This window comes from Lepisma saccharinum, chromosome 1 (assembly GCF_977018435.1).
Source record: "Lepisma saccharinum chromosome 1, izLepSacc3.1, whole genome shotgun sequence".
Classification (NCBI taxonomy): Eukaryota; Metazoa; Arthropoda; class Insecta; order Zygentoma; family Lepismatidae; genus Lepisma; species Lepisma saccharinum.
The window spans coordinates 110476040-110497577 of record NC_139229.1 but is presented as its reverse complement, the minus strand read 5'-3'; the positions used below and the strand labels follow the sequence as shown (position 1 = coordinate 110497577).

General features: G+C 39.9%; 1 protein-coding gene across 1 annotated transcript; it reads left to right on the top strand.

Annotated features, from left to right (window-relative positions):
- Positions 1-2224: 2224 nt before the first annotated feature.
- LOC145985058 (uncharacterized) lies at positions 2225-3679 on the top strand. Its single transcript, XM_083118596.1, has one exon. It carries the CDS (start codon positions 2225-2227, stop codon positions 3677-3679), a length of 1455 nt encoding a protein of 484 aa, XP_082974722.1.
- The last annotated feature ends 17859 nt before the right edge of the window (positions 3680-21538 follow it).

Genomic DNA, 21538 nt, shown 5'->3' with positions numbered 1-21538 from the left:
GATCCATTACCATAGACAAATGACGGAAATACGTGTACTAATAGGGTTTGAGAGTTCGAGTGTATTCCACTCGTTCTGCATGCCATGTAGCGTTGGGAACTATTTGTTGCTCGAGCGAAAAACGCTCATTGCAGCACTCTAAGTGCACGGTAACTTTACCATATTATGGGTCAGGTGCGGGGTACATCCACTAAAACCTGGCGCTATTAACAATTTCTAACCTACGATTCCGCTTAGTTCTAATAATGCAAATGTGGTTAGGTTAGGAGGGCCAGTCTAAGAGCTCTTAGCAATTAGTTTTAGTGGCAGTTAGCATCTGGAAATGCTCGCTAACAGACCCACTCCTTCCTGGATTTACCATTACAAGCATCTTCTCTACTCTCTACGGTTTCAGCCTCCTCTGGAGCTTGAGCCCATTGCTTTTGTTGAGAATCTTTATTTCCAACATTAAGAAAACTGAAATTTGACTAGATTTTTAGCTATCATCATGATATGTATGCATTTGGCGTAGGTAAACTCGGGAGTCCCAGGTAGTTTTGTTGTTCTAATTATGTGCGTAGAGAATTAACTCCTGGATTATATTGATTGTCCGTACCCTTCGCGCTGCAGACGCTCCGAAGAAAGGATTACCAGGTAACTTAATTGGAAGTGAATTCCTGTTAATTACTAGAGTAATTGCCGACAGGAGCTTCGTGGGCACCTGGTTGCGGTCACAGCTGTTCGCCTTGTACACGAAACCCATTACAAATTGTTCGGGAACAAACGAAGTGCTTCTAAATTTAATGCAACGTTCGATTAAGGGAAAAGGAATTGCCTATTGCATAATTCGGTCGCGTCCCTGTCACTGGAGAGCATTGATCTTCATGCTAGGGTATCGGCAGACTTTCAAACTTTTGATGGTTCATTTGGTGATTTTACGTCACTTGTTTCCGCACACTGTCTTTGGAACATCTCTGGCAAATCGTTAATGTTGCTGTTGACGTTATTTGTAAGTTCACTTTATGCACAGAACCCAATGCATGTTGACTCCAATAACATATTAACGTGCATAAACTGCAAATGTTGTACTTTTTGGTGTCAAAGTACACACAGAAATGCATACACTATAAAAAGTTGACTGAAGAAATAACAGTCTAAGACCGTCAATTTTCGCTGCCATCCAACTACCGTTAAAAAAATGATCGTGACCGTTTTTCATGTAGTAACGGCAGTTACATAGTTGCCTTAGTTAATGTAATTCGAATGACTCACTTTTAAACAATATATTTATGGTGTAAGCAAGTATAATCATTATTTATATTTATGCATAATAAAATATCCCCACCTAGTTGTTGCAGGACCTTGTAGTTGATGGTGGGGCTTGCGTGCTCTGATGATCCCCTAGGTTATACCGGCGGTAGCATACCTACTACGGGTGAAGAGCCAAACTAAGATGCAACCTAACGGTCAACAGCTACAAAGGAGAAGAAGATGGATTGTCATCTCAACGGCTGAGGAAGCGGAGGAACCTAGAGGAGTAATACCTCTTTAAAAAACCATGGTCTATCTGGGTCCGGATGGTAGAACCTTGTAGGGGTCCCTTACCAGGGATACGGTGAAGATCTCAACGACATCTGTGGCGGAAAAGGAGACCTTCGGAATGGCAGAGATGGCAACCCACCCTCTTGGATGTAGTGCTGCCTCCTAGAGGAAGAAGAAACAAGCTACTGTTGCTAGACATGAGTCTGTGCAAACAGGACCGGGAATGGTGAACGTAGTTTCGTTATAATGTAAAGTGTTACGTTGTTTGTGAGTTTGTGTAATAAATGCAGTTAATCTTGTTAACATATGTGTTTCCAATCGCACAACATTATTCGATCCAAATAAACCTATTGTGCTGATATGCGATGGATCTCCATACGGTTGCGGCGCCCGATTATGCCATCGTGTAGAAGGAGCGCTCGCTACGGTGGCATGTGCATCTTCTACACTTAGTGATGTGGAGAAAAGATATGCACAGGTAGAAAGAGAAGCATTAAGTGTAGTATTCGGCGTGAGGAAATTTGAAAAATTTCTAAGAGGACTTCATTTCGAAATAATCTCTGATGCTACGGCCATTAAGTTCATATTTTCACCAGGGAAGTCAATCTCCAAGCACGCTTCGAACAGACTATTGCGTTGGTCTCTCTTTCTATCCGGATTCAACTACGACGTAGTGACATCATCACGTGTACCTGTGGCGGACATGCTCAGCAGGTTACCTTGTCCCACAGAAGACCCAGTGGATGAGGAAGCTACATTGTGTTACAGCATGACAGGCACCAGAGCGCCAATTTCTCTACAGATGATCGCTGATCACAGCAATGCTGATCCAGTGATAACCGAAGTTGCAATATATGTAGAAAGGGGTTGGCCGAAAAGGTTTAATCAACGGATAAAGGATTCCAATATTTACCCTTACTACGAAAGGCGAAACCTTCTCTCGCTAGAGGCAGGATGTCTGTGGTGGATGGGGAGGTTAGTCATCCCACAATCGCTTCGTTCGAAGGTTGTGGAACTCTTTCATTCGAACCACCCTGGGGAAAGGACGATGATGGAGACCTTACGATCACAAGCATGGTGGCCCAAGATGACAAGGGATATACAACATTGTATCCAGACTTGTGAAACATGCCAATCCACACGTTCCAGGATCAAGAAAGGTCCAGATAATAGGTGGCCGGAAGCTAGATTTGTAGGACAAAGACTCCACGTAGACCATTTCTTCTTGGCTGGGAGAAAGTTCCTATTACTTGTGGATGCTTATAGTCGCTGGGTAGATGTCTGGCCAGTATCTTCCTTAGATACACCGGAGACCATACGCTGGATTCTTCAGTCATGCTCGACTCTCGGAATTCCACAAACAATAGTTTCGGATAATGGTCCGGCATTTATCAGCCTAAAGTTCCGTTCCTTTTGCCAACAGTTCGGGATTGAACACATCACAATACCGCCGTACCACAGTCCTAGCAACGGGCTTGCTGAGAGGTACGTACGCACGGTGAAGACTGGCATGTTGAAGGTGTTGCATGAACATCCACATCTGACTTCTTTACAGTTCGATGCAAAGTTAGCGGAGTACCTGCTGTTTTTGAAGAATTCCCGGTTGGGAGAGGAACGTATTCTTCCTGCAGCCTCAGTCCTCACCTTCAGTCCAAGAACATGGTGGAACTGTATACGTGGTGATTATAATCGAGATGCCGAGAGGACAGAAGCTCCTCCTTTCTTGAAACCTAGGAGCAACCACAACAAACCATACAGGACATTTTCACCTACGGAAACCGTATGGATTCAATCACCGAAGCACTTGTCACCTAACTTCAAGGAGGCAGATATTGTAGAAAGGTTGGGTGGCACTCACCTATACAAAGTGCGCTTTGCCGATGGAACTCAAAGAGTGGTACATTCACGTTGGATTCGTCACAGGACACACAGACAACAAAACCATCCAGAAACCTGGGATGATGATAGTCCACCCGGACCAGAAGGTGCGGCGGAGAATCGAAATTCAGATTCCAAAATTACCCCACCTCAACCAGACGTTGATGTCCATCAACCCCAAGACGCTGACGCTGCTCCACGACCAACATCCACTCCTCATGTGCCTAGAAGATCGACCAGGATTAAGGTACCCCCTGACAGATATGGGTACCCTTGTTAATTTTTTTTTTGTAACTCTGGGAGGAATGTAGTGCTGCCTCCTAGAGGAAGAAGAAACAAGCTACTGTTGCTAGACATGAGTCTGTGCGAACAGGACCGGGAATGGTGAACGTAGTTTCGTTATAATGTAAAGTGTTACGTTGTTTGTGAGTTTGTGTAATAAATGCAGTTAATCTTGTTAACATATGTGTTTCCAATCGCACAACATTGGAAGGAGAGGGATACCACTGCCTTGTGGAGAAGGGTAACTTCAAAGGCTAAGGGAGTAAACCCTGAAAGAAAAAAGAGATATTACCTCTACCCGTAAAACATATAGAGCAGAACGGCTATGCTCACTGCAAGCCCAGACGCAGAAAGGAGGCAGCCCCTCCACTGGACTAAAATGCTGTAGGTCAATCCCCTGCACATTTGAATCTACAATAATTAAAAGAGGAATTAGAGAGCAAGCCGGACAGATCACGATGACGACGAATTGGCGAGGATATGGCTCAGTGAATGTTGGAACATGGAATGTAAGGGGTCTAAATGGGAAATTATGTGAATTAGTAAGGGAGATAAAGAAAACAAAAGTGAAATACCTTGGAGTTACAGAAACATAATGGAATTGAAGAACTTGATAAAAAAAAATTCTACTATTCTATAGTGTACTATCAAAACAAGAAAGAGCAAGAGCAGAAGTGGCATATATGATACATAAAGATAGAAAGGAAAATATCAAGGCATGGAAATTTATAAATGATAGAATAATGACAGTAGACATTTTAGAGCAGAAAGAATTAACTTTTAGTGATAGTGTATGCCCATAACGAAAATCAAACTTCAAACAACAAAGATCAGTTTTATGAAATACTACAAGGAACTATTGAAGACAGATAAGGAAGTTATTATCCTAGGAGATATGAATGCCAGAGTGGGAAATTAAACAGACCGCTGGGGAAAAGTAATAGGAAAGTATGGAGAAGACTATTGGAACTCTGCATAATAAATTATTTAATTATCACTAACACTATGTAAACACATAAAGACATACACAAATATACAAGAAAGGAACCAAGTAGAAATGAAAAATCTATAATAGATTACATCATTGTGCGGAGAGAGATGAAAAAGTTCATAAGAGATGCAAGAGTAAATAGGGCAAGAAATAAACACTTTATCATAAACTTCTCATATTAGATATGACTATCGGGGTTAAAAGTAAGACATCAAGAAAGAATAGAAGGAAGAAAAGGATAAATGATAACATAAGAGAGAAGATAAAGGAACGAAAAATGTTCAAGAAGAATTGAGAAAGGAAGTGAGAGAAGAACCGGCGAGTGAACAATTATGTAGAAGAAAGAGAAGAGGACTTAGAAAAACTCTGTAGTAAATGGAAAGGGTCAATAATATCTGCAGCTGAACAAGTTTGTGGAACGTCTAGAGTTGGAAGCAAGAAGAAGATAACAAATTGGTGGAATCCAGAAATAGAGGTAGGGGTAAAAGGTAAAAGAAAAGTAAGAAAAATGGAAGAAATATCTGTCATTGGGTACTGTGGAGGCATTTGAAGAATATAGAATGCAGAGAGATAAAGTGAAGAATGTGGTTCAAGAGCCAAGGAAAGAAATGTGAGAGCAATTTGGAAAAGATGTGAAGCAAAATCGTAAATAAAATAGAAAACTTTTCTACAAAGTTCGTAAGAACATGAGGAAACAAAAAAAGATTGCCGTTTAAATTGTATACCTAGGTATATGATGAAAATAATAAAATAATGAAAAGATGGAAAAACTTCTTCCAAAAATTATTAAGTGAACATGAAAGTAGAAACGTACCAAATGAAGATGAGGAGGAGGAGAGAGGCCTGAAGAACAAGATATCCTAGATGTAGAACAAGACGTAATTACACGGGACGAGTTAAAGAAAGCTATTGGTAGAATGAAAGTAGGAAAGGCAGCTGGTTATGATGGCATTGCACCAGAAATGATCAAGTATATGGGAAAGGAAGGAGAAGATCTGTTGCTCATATTAGTAAATGTGGCATGGAAGGAAAAGAAAATAGTGAAGGATTGGGAAGTATCAATACAGGGAATGCGAAAATCACAGAGGTATTTCACTACTCAGTGTGCCTGGCAAAGTCTATTCAATAATTTTGGAAAACAGACTAAGACAAGAAATAGAGAATAAATTAGAGGAGACACAGAGTGGATTCAGACCAGGTAGAGGTGTCAAAGATCACATGTATACAATAAGGCAAATAATAGAGAAAGTTATAGAATACAATAGAGAATTATACCTATGCTTTATAGACTTGGAAAAGGCTTTCGATAGGGTGCCATGGCAAGAGCTATGGAAACCACTAAAGAAAAACAACGTAAAGAAAGAATTAATAGAAGCAATACAAAGTTTCTACAAAACAAACAGATTCTATGTTAGACTGACAATAACAGATCAGAGGAATTCATAACAACAGGAGTACGACAAGGTGATATTTTATCTCTATACCGTAACGCAACTCCCATGCTGCATTTGGGATCGAACCAAGAACCTCTAGATTGTATTGGGTGATGTAGATATTCCTCATTCATCTTTCAGATGGTTATCACTAGCTTGGCCTAAATGTGATAAATGCAAGAGGTTACATTTAAAGGAATGGCGATAGAAATTAACTTAGGTTAGATATGGGTTTTATACTCTCCATGACTGAACCGATATGGATTGGTTTAGAAAAGGATATTACTTGCCTTTCAAACAGATGAAGATTGTTCCTACACTTGTCCTCTCAAATGCACTTGTCTGACCTCCCTGTCAGACATCGATTCAATCACACACCATCGTCCAATAATCGTTCTCCACTTTGCTTCTCTCACACAATCCGCAGACCTTACTCTCTCTCGTATTCTCGCCAACTGATCACACCCCCTGAGAATTCCAACACTCATTCCATACCCGTCTCCCAAGTCACTCACCTAACGTTTGCCTAATTGCTTATTCTGCATTCCTTTCTCTGCTTCCTGCTATGCTAAGACTTTATACTTCTTACCCAATACCTTGGGTACGATACGCTCCTCTACCCCCTAATGAAAATCTTTTGATTTTCACCTAAAGATGAAAGATTTAAAGTTGTATTCCACATCGATCCTTTCTATGGAGAGATTTTTTTTATTACAAAATATAGTCCCAAAATTATTGAATTAACATATCATAACCGAAAAAAATAAATTTGAGTAATATTGTTCTTGAAAAATGGAAAGGAATGGAGAAAAATGAACAATAAATAAACAAAATTAATAACCAATACTTGTCAGCGTATGAAAGGTGAACACTGACATGCGAGTTTGTTATGTGGACTCATGTATGCAATGATTGAGAGTCTTACGTCACACACGTTGACGTTATGATTGTCCATATTTTATGTTTTTATGTTTGTGGCACAGTAACACACTAGCGGGTAGTATGTATGTAATCAATGCTGTAAACACTGACACTGCACAACACTATTGAATATTTTGTAGTTAACATTTACAAAACCAGCAACGTTTGTCATACTCATCCGAGTTACACTTGCACACATATTTTCGATGTAAAGTTCACCGTCTCTTACTTTAGTGTATCGTGTAAATATCGCTGTCGTTTTTATTTATAATATATGTCAACTATCACGGTAAATATTTAATTAGAAAACTTGAAGTTAATCAAAATATATACACTGTATCAGTAACTGTCCTTCAGTAATAATATATGTACATGAATTTATGTATTTGAAAATTAGAATATAATAGTCTTCGATATATGAAATCACTAACATTTGTCCACAAAATAATCCTTGAGTGATTGTAAACGCACTCCCTTGCCCGGGAAAACAAAAACTACCACTACCTAGATAGAGGCGGCAAAATCTCCCTCGGACAAGTGAAAGTGCTTAACGGTCCAGGTTGAGTTCGTGTATAGGGACGGTGACCAACAGTGCATAGCGATTAGCAATAGCAAAAAGAAAACACATATACTTTCGATTACCAGACTTTTACCTGTAGCCGGGAAGCGGCTAGCTGCATACCTGAAAATCACGAGTAGCGACATACGTATGAAATGATATTGCCCAAATTAACATAAAAAATAAAATGTATATTAAATTCATATAAAAAAATCAATTTAGTACAGGTCCCCACTCTTGCGTTCACACATTCACTCACAGATCCAGGCTACGGGGTAATCAACAAAAATAATACATAAAATGCACAGCTTTTGACGACGAGCCCTAATTATTGCATTCGCATTTACTTTTACATTGACTTTTGTTTAATCAGGTCATTTGTGAATTTGCTCCAGTGCTACTTCAAATCACTAGCCAGCCCATACTTAAGTTTATGTTTAATAATAGGTCGCTGCGGTGACAATACATTATTTGACCAGAATAAACAAAGCATCTCAACGGCAATTACGCTCACGTGGGCGGACGTTTTTCCTTTTACTTGACCTCACGTGGTCCTAAACATAACAATAACCTCCGTTGAGTGACGCAAACATATACTCTCTAGCGGGCGGGACTTCAACACTTCGCCGCGACGAGAAATTAATATTACCAGGCAAATACTTTAACAAATAATCACATACGCGACCTGACGTAGCTAGCAGCGACACAGCGCTGACACATATTAAACTGAACAAACCTCAAATAGATAAAACAATTAAGCGGGCGGCGCTTTACTCTAGCAGTACGCACTTCAATCAAATTTTAAAAAGTACAAACAACAGTGAATTTAAGAACATTAAAAATCACAAGAAAATGAGTGAAATTGACCTGAGACAATTAAATACAATTATTAAGCGCAACGGGAGTCTGATACGAAGTGTCGAGTAGTGTGGGCGTTTTCAAAACATTAACGAATTTCTAGGGCATTCTCTAAATATCAATCGAGCCGGTACGTGTTGAAATTCATACAGATGAATACGTAACCATCTCTCTGGTTCCATGGCGCATCCTGGTGTCTTCGCGGGCGATTGAAATCACTTAGTATGCACACGAAAGGTTTTCTTATTCTTCGTTGGTCGCAACGACGAGAAGGTGAAGAGCGTTCACGCATCTGGTTCCTCGGCGGATCAGTTACGATAGGTCGTCGGCGTCGCTCGGGGAACGTCAAGGGTCTCGGTGTCTCTTCCTCTCGGGGTCGGTGAGCATCTCCGTGGTCAGGCGTGATTCGGATGTCGCATCTGGGCGGTGGGCGGTAGTTCATGGGTCGTCGGCGTCTTCTCCACCGTCGGACGATCTCAAGCGCGGGACGTCGACATGGCAGCGTTCGACATATCTCTCTCTCTCTCTCTCTCTCTCTCTCTCTCTCTCTCTATGGCGGCTGGTAGGCATCAGGCGGCGTAGCTCGGGTTTTCGGCATGATGTAGGCATTAGTCGTGGTGTCTCGTCTGGCATCGGGGCGCCTGTCTTCTGCAGTTAACCGGCCATGCTTATGAGCGTTTCACTTCACGAAAAGGACAAAATCTCGCTTACAGCCACTCCTCACACACTCGCTCGGACGACTACCATAGGCTGACGCACTTCCGCTTGTTCTCACCAAAAGGTAAGAACACACGACGAGTCGGCACAATGGTAGTCTCAACTTTCGGAGCGCGGGGATGTGTTCTCCTTGGAACTCGCAGTAAAACTGTGTGTCGAAATGGCAAGTCCTTTCGTTTTATACAGATTTCGAAAAAGGACGCTTGGCGGTCGTTGGAGGTGCGCTTCCCAAGAGGTAATTCCTCTTCGCTCCATTGTCTCCCAGCCTGGACTAGCGTGCTTCTGGTATGGTACGTTCGGATTAAGCCGCCGTCAGCCCGGCGCCCACAGCTCAACTGCAAACTGTGTCCATAAACTGATCGATTATAACCAATTCGATCTGGCATCCTTAATTCTTGCTTGATCGCAACGAATCTCCACACATCCGTCCTTGCATACATGTTGCTGCGCTGGTAAAAGTTTCACTTCAGTTCGGCCTCTGGAACCCAAGATATTTAAATGGTTGTCGTTAAGGTCGAATTTCCTAAGTTTCAAACGAAAAACGTGACCTTTCTGGTGCTCGCCCGTCAGACTCGCGACTTCCTCTTACTCCCGCTGGCTTGGCAGATCAAATATATAAACATACAAATAAAAACACTCAATACCTTGATTAAACACATTTTTCACCGCTATGGATTAGAATAATAATAATAATAATAATGAGGCAGTTCGACGATAAATCTGACTGTCACATGATCCTGATTCCCACAAAGAGTTCAAAGTAAAACACCATACATTTTCTCTAGTTAACAGCACTTAATAGTCTCTGCGTATAGCAATGAAGTTTCTTCTTAAACCAAACCACGTACATATGTATATATTAGTTCCTTGTGGCCGTAAAATATGTTTTTCACTTTGATGCATTAACTTTGCAACTACAAATATTGTCATTGATGAAAAACGTACAGTTGAGAACTGCATATCGTTGAATTGTGAATGTGAAGTACTTAGTTGTATGTAAATATTCCTTCAAATCGATGTATGTATTATCAGCGTTGAATATCAGGTCTCACTACTACTTGACTTCAGTAGGAGTTAATTAGAATAGAATGAAGGAGATAGGTGCTAAACGATTTGGTGCTTATCAACTGATTTCCTGAACTGCGTAATTAAAATTGATGAAAGGTCTAATTGTAATTCATGTTTCCACGTGTCGAAAAAGTAAAAGAAAAATCTCAGGAATAAAAATCTTGAGAAATTCTCAAAAAAAAAAAAAATCGTAGGACAAATAATTCCTCTGCGTCCTTCAGGTGTAATTCGTGTTGATTTCTTATTTCTCCAAGGTTTAGCTGGTGACCATCTCTGGACGTTGACATCTGTGAAAAAGCTGAACTGAGGACTTTTAGCATGGTTTCATAATATTGTTCAAATGTTCATTTCACCGTTAAAATTTGAATTATCTGTGAGGCAATTCAGGTAGGTTTTGGAAAGGAAATTTGCATCATATACCGAACAGGCATTTCCTCCTGATCGTTAGTGTAATGTTGTATCTGAGAGAACTTAATATGTCGGTATGTGTAGAGGTTTTGTTGAGTCAAGGGCGCCTCTAAGTCACCCTTATTCTAAGAAAGTAATACTTGTAAATATTACAAGTATGAAAAATCTTGTAGTTGAGGGTTGTTATATTTTAGGAAATGCAATTTGAAAAGGAGTACCGATTCAGTCATAACATTTACTCTTACTAATAATTACCCAAATTCTGATTAATGCCATCCTTTACACACCAAATATAATTACAATCTTGAGAAGAGAAAATAAATAAATATAACTACTAATAATTACTAAAAGCAAATTGAACTTTACATATGAATGGAGTGTAATGCTGTAAATACTCTTGAATATTTTATAAGTGTATACTGTATACTACTGAAAAATTTAAATTATAATTGGTTTCTAAAAATCTATGAATGCTTAAATTGACTGAAAATATTTATAAATAACAATTGAATTGAATGAAATACTTTAAATATTACTAAAACATAATGTGTTGATCAATTATGATGGATGACGTTCTAAAATAAATAAAACCAAAGATGAGAAAATTCAAGGTAGGAAATTGGAAACTGAAAACTGTAACTGAACTTTTATATGCAGATGATATTGTATTGTTTGCAAATTCACAAAAGCAAACCTACAATGAAATTTAGATATAATACATGTTAATATGTCAAAGAAATATATGAGAATAAACAAAGAAAAAACAGCTGTTTTACGGAAAGGAAGAATAGAAAAATCCTGCATAATAAGCCTTGAAGATTCAGGGCTAAAACAAGTAAAAAGTTTCAAGTATCTAGGTGTTACAATCAATAGTAATGGAGAAATAGATGAAGAATTAAACACTCAAATAAAGAATAGAAACCAATTATATTATTCCATAAACAAAGGATTTTTAGGGAAAAATGAAATAAGCCAAAAAACAAAAATGATTGTGTACAAATCAACTTATGTACCAACATTGATATATGGAAGTGAATTCTGGATAACTAATGAACAACAAAAACAAAACTTACAAACAGTAGAAATGAAACATTTGAAGAGAACAGTGGGAACGACCAGAAAGGACATAATCAGAAATCAAACAATCACAATAACAAACACAAAACCAATATATCAGGATGTTGAGCAAGCACAACTCAGATGGTTTGGACACCTCAGCAGAATGCCTGAACATCGAATACCTAAACAGGTATGGGAGGCAAGAATGGGAGGATTGGATGTGAATATACCGAAAGGAAGACCACGTAGGACAAGGAATGAGGGCGTGAAGGATATCCTGAGCAGGAGGAACATCTCGTGGAGTGAAGGAAGGATGTTGGCAGAAGATCGTGACAGATGGCGAGCCTCGACACCAATCGGTAGAAGAGGATCAGAATAACAAATAATAAAATATTCAAATTGCGATAAGAAACAGTGTACACCGTTTATTTTTAACTGTAAAATATTGTAATTTTTACAGTAACTTCTAACAGTGTAAAGGGTACTTTTATCAGCTGATTATTCCGTGTGATGCACTAAAAATGCATCAATTGGAAAGATCAGACAAGATAATTACACAACTGGTACAGTTAAATGTGAAATTTTGTTATCTTTGAAATGATCTTCTGATCTTCCCAATTGATGCATTTTTAGTGCATCACACGGAACACCAAGTTCCCTTCTATGCATTTCTGTATGTATTTTGACACTCCAGAAAGTGCAACATTTGCAGTTTATGCATGCTAATGTGTTATTGGCGTTCACATATATGTGTCAATTGAAACGTTTGGTATTCTGTGTGTGCAGAAATGCTAATCGGGACTGGGCCTACATTTTAAAGTGAGATCTAGGCCACTTTGTACCTCCACCTGGAATCAAACCCGGGGCGCATTGATTACAAGTCGACGACGTTACCACTAAGCCATCGGGGAGGCAAGCAATATTTTATGTGGAGAGGGTATTCGGATGGAGTAATGCAACCAGGGTATCTCTTGTTCGATCCCGTTGGAGGCTCAGTGGTTCGAATCCCACTTTAAACTGAGCATAAGGGGTGACCTTCTTTAACAACTCAAACGTCAACTTTTCTTCCTCTCCGATGGTGTAGAGGTAACGTCGTAGTCTTGTAATCAAAGGGTCCCGCGTTCGATATCCGATGGAGGCTACATGCACAGTGGTTCGGATCCCACTGTAGGTCTACTCATGATCTTAAAACAAGAATTCAAACGTTTATTTCTTCCACGTAGTACACACTGAACTGCATTGTTTCAGGATAACGAGGCTCTGGTGTGTTTGTTTGAGTTTTGGTTTAAGTCCACATTTCTGAACAGATATGATTATTGGGATTGGACCTTTAGTTTAAAGTAAGATCCGAGCCACTATGTGCTTCCAACTCGGGACCCCTTGGTTACAAGGCGACGACGTTATCACTACGCCATCGGGGAATCCCCAGCAAGGTTCTGGCATCTGCACTCGTATCAAGTATAATCCTCTGTGGTACTTGTCCGGTCAATATGTGATTGTGATTGTCCTTTCATCAATTTAATCTTCTCGTCATTGATTCTCATCGTCGCAATTAAATAAAATCGGAAGAAAAGCGTCATAAAATAACCAAATGAATAATTGAAGTCTACCTCAGCATAAAGTGAACCTAAAAAAATGTATTTTAGGAAGAGGTTTGGCACCAAACTCGAGTTGAATGTGACACTCCTACACACACCGTTTACCCGTTCATTAAAATAGGTTACTGCGCATATTGACATGCACAGGCCCGTACCCAGGGGAGGGACCATGGGTGCCAAACCCCCCCCCCTCGAGCCATGGAATTTTTAAATGTGAACCTATAAAAAGTTACGAAAATAACAGACGATTTTTCAAACCTGTAATAATTTCAATTTTGAGCTTGCATAGATGAATGTGTTTATTGTGTAGGGAGCTAGTCTCCAGAAGTCTGCAGTCTGCAATACTGGGTACTTTTAGTTTTATAACCAAGGCTACCAGCAGCGACGGTGATTGGAGAGGCTTGGGGGCTGTGCCCCCCCCCACTATTTCCACTTTTGCTCCTGTGCCTCTTAATGATAAGCCTTGTCTATCCAGACCCTTTGGAGGCACGTAGTAGGTCCAGTCCCAATTAGTCTGGGTGTGCATAAAAGTGGACCTAAACCAACTCAAACTCGTCTACTAAGAGAAAGTAAATTGTCCTTGCCCCCCCCCCCAGTTTTGGCACCCTATCAACGCTACTGGCTATCAGGTAAAACGTCTCTCTCTCTCTCTCTCTCTCTCTCTCTTTTTTGTTTACCAATCGTAATGGAATGGTTTGTGGCCGCGGTGTCTCAGTCGGTAACGCGTCTGACTACCATGCCCAAGGTCCCGGGTTCGATCCCCGGCCGGTTCAAATCCGGGAACTTTTCTAACGGTGGAAGCGGCCCCGGCGCCTACCCAGCGTCGAATAACATGGGTACCTGGGGGAAACCCTGGGGGGTAAAGGCGGTCAGGGGCGTGATGCTGATCACATCACCCCCACTCACGACCGGATCAAGAAAGTGTGGGGCGTTACCCCCACACCCCCTATACGCCTTCATGGCGTGGTGCTATGGACAGGGGAACACTTTAATGGAATGGTTTAACTCACATTTAGAATTATTTATTGTAATAATAAATGCTAATGCGTATAATTTAATTTATACATATATTGTTTTCTAAACATAGAATTATCGTGGTTCGACCGGGAAGCTTACGTACACTCTTCTTAGATTTTCAACTAGCTTTTGTTCAATGTGCAGTGTGTTCAAATTATTAATCTAGATGGCATATTGAAAAATTACCCAAATAGATTTAACCTCCGTAACGATAACAAATTTCTTCGGCACTTTCAACTTTAAGTGGCCACTTTCTTAATCTCCTATAATACTCGATACACGTGGTGTAAAAGATATCTAGCATAAATCGTAGAAATGGATTGTTCTCAGACACCATTCATCGTCGCTATTAGCCGAAAGGTAGGCATACGTGACGTTAAAAAGTTCGACAAAGGAGAACCATGTCCTAATGAACAGCCTAAGAAAGAACGCAAAAACATCTCCAGCGGACTGCGCCTGCCTAGCGAGCCTACTAACAGCCTAATGTGTGAACAAGAGGGTTAGCGATAGGTACTGGTTTGAGATGACGCCAGCGACTCGTTGGCTGATTGAATGCTTCAGCAGTCGTGACTCGCTTCTAAGCTGCAAATGCAGAGCTGCCAGAAATGTTACGGAAACAATCTCTCTCTGGTTGACATTTGATATGGTCGCATGGAATGAAATGAACATTTCAATTTCTCTTGGAAACATCGCAGTAACAATATACCCACGATAGCATATATTTACGGCTATATGATCAAAGCATCCACGTTTCAGAAGGGGGAAAATGTGGTTTTATTTTAAATACGGTGTGCTTTGTGTAACTTCCGACAAACCTTTCTAGTTCGTAAACGTTGATGTACCAGAAAATTTCAGTTTTTGCACGGAACAAAACCAGACCACATCGAACAAAGCAGTTTTTCCTGAAATGACCCCAACGAAAAATAACGTTATGTTTTTATTACTTTCAGCAATTAATAGTTCGAATAACGTCTCCTCAGTTTTCAGGCTCAATTTCAACATTTTTGCCTAATCCAGCTCAGGCTATTCTAATAGCTCTTTTGTGATTTTGGTGAATGTAAAATGCCATCCAAACTTTCATGCTGGACAGAAAAATATTCCTATCCTTGCTGTAAATCACTTTTCTATCATGGTCTCAGTCGTGGGTACTCACAGGGAGGGTCACCCTCCTTAGGTAAAGTCCCACCTTCAAATACACTCAACATTTTCATTTTTTTTCCTTTCAGTTCCATCTTCACTGTATTCCATTCCTATTTATTACATTCTTCCCTTTACATTTTTCCCATTCTTATTTTCCTTTCCCCATCTTAGTGGCTCTTACTACTATTGTATATCCCTTGTTCACGTTTCTTTCTTACGTATTTCTCTATCTCTCACACTTGACTTTTCTATCTCCGTTTTCTCTTCTAGTATAATTTATAACTATGTCTCTTCTGCTTTCTCTCGTAACATCTTCTTCTTCTTCTGGGGCCTCCACCATGGTGTAGTGGTAGCGTCATTGCCTTGTAATCAAGGGGTCCCGGGTTCGATACCCGGTGGAGGTACAAGTGATTCGGATCCCACTTTAAACTGTAGGTCCAGTCCCGATTAGCCTTACTGTGCATAAAGTGGACTTAAAACACCAACTCAAACTCAAACTCGTAACATCTTCTGTACTTTAGTGTGAGTCTGTGTCGTAGGAATTCTGAGTGAACTGGATATTACTGTTCCTTTGCTTTTCGTATATTTTAAATATTGTCAATTTGTCAAAGTTACAAAAGGAAAATTCAACCACATTAAGCCAATCATTACCAAATAATAGCAATAATAATAATAATAATAAGTTTTAATGTTTATTTTTCTAACAATTATGTAATTGCTTACATATATACATACATATAAGTTTGTGCATCATAAAAGCAGAATCAATCTGCTTAACACAAATACTATTTCCCTCTTGATTTGACTAATAAAACCGAAAGCTATGTGCTCAAATACAATACACGCTTTCAATCAACTTCCTTAGGTTGGAATTTTGAATTAACACGTTCACTGCTGAAAGCGCCGATCGGCGTCTGGGTGATTTCTCCCTATATGCGTTGGACGCCGATTGGCGCTTCGCGTTCGCTTCGTGCAGAGTTGATTTTGGCGGGAGATCAGCCCGCCAGTTTTACTGCAGCCATTGTCGTACTGAACGTGGCGGTAGATGAAGTTTAGATTTAGTTCATTGTTGCATTCGTTGCGAAGTACTGCAGAAAATTAATCGTGAAAGATGCGGGGAAATGAATCGGCCTCTTATTTCATCAAGGGCTAAAAATATTGATATCGAGAGCATGACTATTAGTGAAGTGGATAATATATCTGTCACAGGTACCTTAGGGCTAACAGAAAAAACAACCCACAGACAGTCACACGAGCGAAACTCAAAAAGGGGGAAAGCACAGGGAAATATTATGATGGAGGCATCATGATCGGCAAGTGGCGCGATAGAAGAGATGTTCTTTATGTATCTACAGAATTTCCAAATGAATTAGTTGAGATCATAAATAAAAGAAATGAAAAACACATGAAACCACTTCCGATTGTACAGTACAATTGCTACATGTCGGGAGTAGACAGACAGGACTAGGGTGACCAGATATTTGTTGACCAAAAAGAGTATAGTCTATAGGTTGAAGGTGCGCATGCACAAAACGTAAAAAGAAAATGAAAATAAGGGTGGCTATTTGTTATTGATTCTATTATAGCTCCTATAAAATAGGCCTACACTCTACAGATTCAAATTACTTATAGGTCTAGTGTAATTAGCTAATTAGAAATACTTTCTCACCAATGGCACCATCGTTCATACTAGGATGATTTTGCTTTCTTGAGAATGTTTAAATCGTACTTTATTGCCAGTCCAAACTCCTCACAGGTCATGTCCACATTGAATTTCACTTTCATTACTTGTTCGAGTGTTAACACCAGGAGTTTTTTCCTCTCCCCAATAAGTTTTAATAACACTAAAGAGTCTTTCACAACCAACATTTGTACCAGGCAGAGTAAACAAGTATTTTATAAGAGGAACAATCACTTTTAAATTTGACCCAGCCTGTACTAAATTTTTGCACACTGACCTCCACTTACCCATCAGTGATTTTTTCTTTCCCCCCAATCTTCAACATGTTTTTCAACGGCTTTTGAAATTGCACAGTAAGTTTCAAAAATATCATTATTAGGGCTGAGTCGATACCGATGCCGATGTGTCGGTATCGGCCGATACCAGTGGTATCGGTATTGGAAAGTATCGGTTGGAATTCAGCTGCCGATACCAACAGATACTTTCCGGCATTTTGGTCTTTCACGGGGTCCGCAAAAAATCCCGCGCGACTTCTTGACAGTCTAACATTATCCTGGAAATTATGCAAAATTAAAACCTCATTTTTATTTTACACTAATTTTCCACGAAAAACTATATTTTGTGACTACATAATATCTATTTTAATATTCTGATGCAATTCTTGAATATTCTAAAGCAAATTTCTTGGTATGTTGATGCATATAATTGGAGGAGAATATTTACACCAATATTGATCAATATTTTGAACAAAGTTTAATAATTGCAATTTTCAAGTGTCGGTATCGGTATCAGTGGGAATCGGTAAGTGTATCGGTATCGGTTCAAAGTGGTATCGGCTCAGCCCTAATCATTATCATTAAATTCCAATGAATTTGAAATATGTTTTGCTTGTTGATGGAATATGAAAATGACACTTGAAATTGTTCATAGGAAATTCTTGAGTCAAGGAGTAAATACTTCAGTTTGTTGACATCTTGACTTTTTCCGTTCTGTGGATTTTAAGGCATTTTTACGCGTAAAATAATGAATGAAATGAAATAGCAAGGAAAAGAGTATATTTGGGAATTTTTGCAAATTGAAAAGAGTATAGAGTATATCAACCTCTAAAAGAGTATAATACTCTTAAAAAGAGTATGTCTGGTCACCCTAGACAGGACCAAATGATGGCTTACTACCCAAGTGATCGCAAGACAATAAGGTGGTATAAAAAACTGTTTGTCCACTACGTACAGCTTATGGTTCTAAATGCTTTCCACCTCCACAACAAATACACTATAAACAAAACAATAAACCTATATGATTTCAGATTGGTTATAATTAGACACTTGCTGTCCTTCAAATTAGCCAGACCGGAAGTTCTTCCAACTCCTTCAAGAAAATCAGATCATCTACCAACAAAGTGTCCGCGAGGACCAAAGGGAAGAACAATGCGGAAGAAATGTCGGGAATGCAAGAAAAATGGAAAGAGAACCCACACTATGTGCAGCTGTGTAATCTGTCCTGGTACTCCTGGACTGTGTTTGCATCCATGTTTTTATAATTATCACAAACAAGTAAAGTAATGATTTGAAAATAATGTCTGTATGTCATGTAAAGAATACGTAGAAGTTTGATGTACCAATATTTTGTTTGCTGTATGTACAAGTAATAAGTATGTAATTTTTTATCTCTAAAAACTAAAGCAATTATTTGTATAACATTGTATAACATAATAAATCATAATTTTAACAACTCCCTCAGAATTGTATGTTGTGAATGTAGCTAAAAACAAAAGTATCGGTGGGCGCCTTTCGGCGTCTTCAGCACAGAGCAAGGAAATTTGATGCTGTGTGCTAATGGCGCCGAAAGGCGTCCACCGCCATATTTGTTCATGAAGACATCCATAACAAAAAAAACGTGTTTTATGTTGTCTAGTAACTACAAGGAACCATAAAAGTACATAATGTGGAAAACAAAAAATTCAGCACCTGGGGTGAGTATTCAAATTTTGATCAGCAGTGAACGTGTTAAGTACCCCGTTTCACTATGTTGCTACGATAGATGCAACATTCAGCGTATTACCAGACACAAGATTCGAAATGCAGAGCCGGAAAGAAGCGACAAGCAGTGTTCGTCCACCGAGCCTAGAACGGCCAATTTACTTGCAGACTCGCGAGTGCCATCTATCGTGCAGAAAACAAACTGCTTCCAACCTTATCGTCTCCTTAAAGCTTGCTTGCCTCCAATACGCAAATGCTTGTCCCTTCCTGCCCCTAACTCTCATCCCCATCGCCCCTCTCCTTCTTCCGTCGTGTGTAAATTCCCCCCTCCCCTTCCTACCCAGGAGGCGCTGTGGAGACCCGATTACTATTTTACTCACAGCCTTGGTCAGAGGTTCGATCGGGCCTGTGCGAACGTTTTATAGCAGCTGTAATTCGGATGTGACGTCACATCGATCGAGGAGGAAGGAGCAATTCTTAATTAACCAGGCGAGTTATGCATCTAACTAATTTAAATCAGCTGGCGAATATCCACGAAGAATATATTGAGGAAGTCTGTCGGAATTAGTTTAATCTTGCTTCTGCATTGGCAGTCAAGTAGACGTGCCAGATTCAAATTATGATACTGACATACAGACTGATTCAAAAGTCTCTTGACATTTTCCTTATATTGCTAATGAATAGTTTTCAGGATGGTCTAAAAGGCACTGTTGTTTTCCAGCAAGATGGTGCATCACCCAATTTCCCCAGAATCGTTCGGAACTACCTCGCTGACACCTTTCTCGATATGTGGCCGTGGCTGACCAAGACTTTGGGTGGTATTCTCAATTTTGTCAATAACATGCATTTTGATTAAAATGTCAAGAGACTTTTGAATCACCCTGTATTATAGAATCATCATGAGAGAAGAGATTAGCTTGTTACTTGTTCATATGCTTCCTATAGCCATTGTTGTCTAGAACGCCTTTATAACAAAGCAATGAAAACGTGTACCCGTGCTTTTCACTGTGGCCCTTGTGAACTGCAAATACAGGGTAGGGCAAAACAATGTTACCACTTATATGGTTACCACTTATATGGTGTTGCGGTGGGGCAAAATAATGTTACCACTTATATGGTGTTTCGGTGGGGCAAAACAATGTTACCACTTATATGGTTACCACTTATATGGTGTTGCGGTGGGGCAAAATAATGTTACCACTTATATGGTGTTGCGGTGGGGCAAAATAATGTTACCACTTATATGGTGTTTCCTGTTTCCACTCATATGGTGTTTTCCTGTTTCTTTTCACATAAAATATTGTCACACGATTAGGTATGGATGAACGAAGGAAGACCGCAGCATGGATGGAAGTGTATCAATCACAAACAGTAGTGAGAAACAAGTTTAGAATGTGGTATAACAAAGACTCCCCAAGTAGATTAACCATTCGGCGAGTGTATGAAAAATTTGAACAAACTGATTCGGTGGCAAATAATTACAAAGGTAACAGTGGACGAACCAGAAGTGTGAGAAGTGAGCACAACGTCGTAAAGGTGCAAGAAGCCACGTTGAATATCCCGAAAAAGTTACTTTCTCGGTTAAAATGTGAAACAGCAATTTCTCAACGATCTCTTCGACGAATCATGCACCATGATCTGGGATTAAAACCATATCACATACAAATTGTGCAAGCACTTACTGACGCCGATAAAATCGCTCGTGTAAAAATGGCAGAACTGTTTGTGGAAGTGACAAGAATCGATCCATCTGTGCTGTTTTTCTTCTCGGACGAGGCAACATTTCTTGTGAGTGGCCGCGTTAACAAACACAACTGTGTGATTTGGTCTACTGAACATCCACATGTAATGAGGGAACACATACGGGACTCCCCGAAGATAAACGTATGGTGTGGTGTTTCAAAGTTGAGAATAGTGGGCTCTTATTTTTTTAATACTGCAACGGTCACTGGCGCCTCCTATTTGGCTATGTTAACTCATTACATGGTAAACAACCTTCCATCAGCCATTCTTGCACGTGGCTACTTTCAACAAGACGGTGTGCCTGCACACTATCACGCGGATGTTCGTGGTTACCTCGACAGGACATTCGGTCAACGATGAATTGGTCGGCGTGGTCCACTACCATGGGGGGCAAGATCACCAGACCTCAGCCCGTGCGATTTCTGGTTATGGGGGGGGGGGTAAAGGAGCGTGTTTACACAACATAACCGCGGGACATAGAAGACCTTAAACACAGAATTTCGACTGTGACACGCTCTATACCGCAAGACATGAGTTCAAGGGTCATGGACTCAATGGTTGACAGAATGCTCAAATGTATTCACATTTCTGGTTCACAGGTTGAAGGGGTATATTTAATGTGTATGTTTTACTTTCGGTGGTAACATTTTTTTTGGCCCCACCCTGTATACTTTTACCAGCGTTC

Bases quoted from the DNA above. Each gene is read 5' to 3' on its own strand.
- LOC145985058 (XM_083118596.1), top strand. From the start codon at position 2,225: ATGCTCAGCAGGTTACCTTGTCCCACAGAAGACCCAGTGGATGAGGAA.